Raw genomic sequence first — 1,204 nt, forward strand, 5'->3', positions numbered from 1 at the left:
TCTGTCTGTGTGCCTGTGTGTGATGACCATGTCCATCTCTATGTCCCACACCTCCTTGGAGCTTCCCAGAGGCAGAATGAGACCACATCCCTGTGTCCACCTCTGTGCTCTGCCCATACTCGGGAGTCTGTGTCCCCTTGTCTGTCTCTGTCCCGCCATTCCTCGGATCTTTCTGGGGGCTAGTGAATCTGTGACCCTGTGTTCTTAGCCTGTCTGTCCCGCAGGTGTATGAGGATGTGGCCCAGTGCTGCCAGGCACTCTCGCAGAGACTCGGCACACAGATGTACTTCTTTAACAGACAGTAAGTTTCCAGTGGCTCTGAAGGAAGGGAGCACAGGAGGTTGCTCATTGGGGGAGTGTAGCTGCAGATGACATAAGGGACATCTCTTAGGTTGGTCATGGCCTTGGATTCTGACCCTGGTTTATCTCTATGCCTGTGGGTCTCTGGGATTGTCTGAAGTGTGGGAGCATGGGGGAGGGGCTTGCACATGCACAGGAGCTGTTGAAGGAGCAGTGACAAGTGTTGCTCTCATAGTGGCGGTTTCAGTCTCATGTGATGAGCCAATCCCCCCCCCCCCCCCCCCAGGCCCACGGAGCTGGATGCCCTGGTCTTTGGACACCTTTTCACTATCCTTACCACCCAGCTGACCAGCAACGAGCTCAGTGACAAGGTCAAGACCTACAGCAACCTGCTGACCTTCGTGCACCGCATCGAGCAGACCTACTTTGAGGGCCTGAACCAGGCTGGGCAGAGTGGGGCCGGGCCCTGGGCCCCTCCTGAGGTCTGAGCATCTTCCCAGCATTCCGCTGGTGCTCTCACTCTTTGTTTTTCATTTGTTGTTCCAAAAAAGAATAAAGTATTGTAACTTGTATCTTTGCAGGTGTGTGTATGAACGTTTGCGTTAATGGTTCGATTGAAACAGATTATATATGAATACATAATAGAGTAGAACCTTGGAACTCGAACGCCTCTTAACTTGACCAACTCGGATGTCGAATGGGAATGTCAAATTTTTATCAAATTGTACCTCGACCAAAATCTTGGAAATCGACCGTTCCTACTAAAGCTTGTTTGGGTCAAGATTAGGGTTGGGAACTGAAAGTAGGTTCCAAATTAGAACGGATAAGAAAGTACTGGGTACCCAATATTTTTTTTCTTATTTTGGTTATGCTTATCGGTTCCTAAACACCACATATCTGCAAA

The 1,204-nt window shown here is 49.9% G+C and overlaps 1 protein-coding gene across 1 annotated transcript in view; it reads left to right on the top strand.

Annotated features, from left to right (window-relative positions):
* LOC111845586 (metaxin-2) overlaps positions 1-870 on the top strand; it is a 12,951-nt gene extending 12,081 nt beyond the window's left edge. The window contains exons 6-7 of the mRNA XM_072708793.1: positions 225-301; positions 587-870. Coding sequence (XP_072564894.1) covers positions 225-301; positions 587-788 — 279 coding nt within the window. The 3' untranslated portion in view covers positions 789-870. The remainder of the gene's footprint in view (positions 1-224; positions 302-586) is intronic.
* The last annotated feature ends 334 nt before the right edge of the window (positions 871-1,204 follow it).

This window comes from Paramormyrops kingsleyae, unplaced genomic scaffold (assembly GCF_048594095.1).
Source record: "Paramormyrops kingsleyae isolate MSU_618 unplaced genomic scaffold, PKINGS_0.4 ups339, whole genome shotgun sequence".
Classification (NCBI taxonomy): domain Eukaryota; kingdom Metazoa; phylum Chordata; class Actinopteri; order Osteoglossiformes; family Mormyridae; genus Paramormyrops; species Paramormyrops kingsleyae.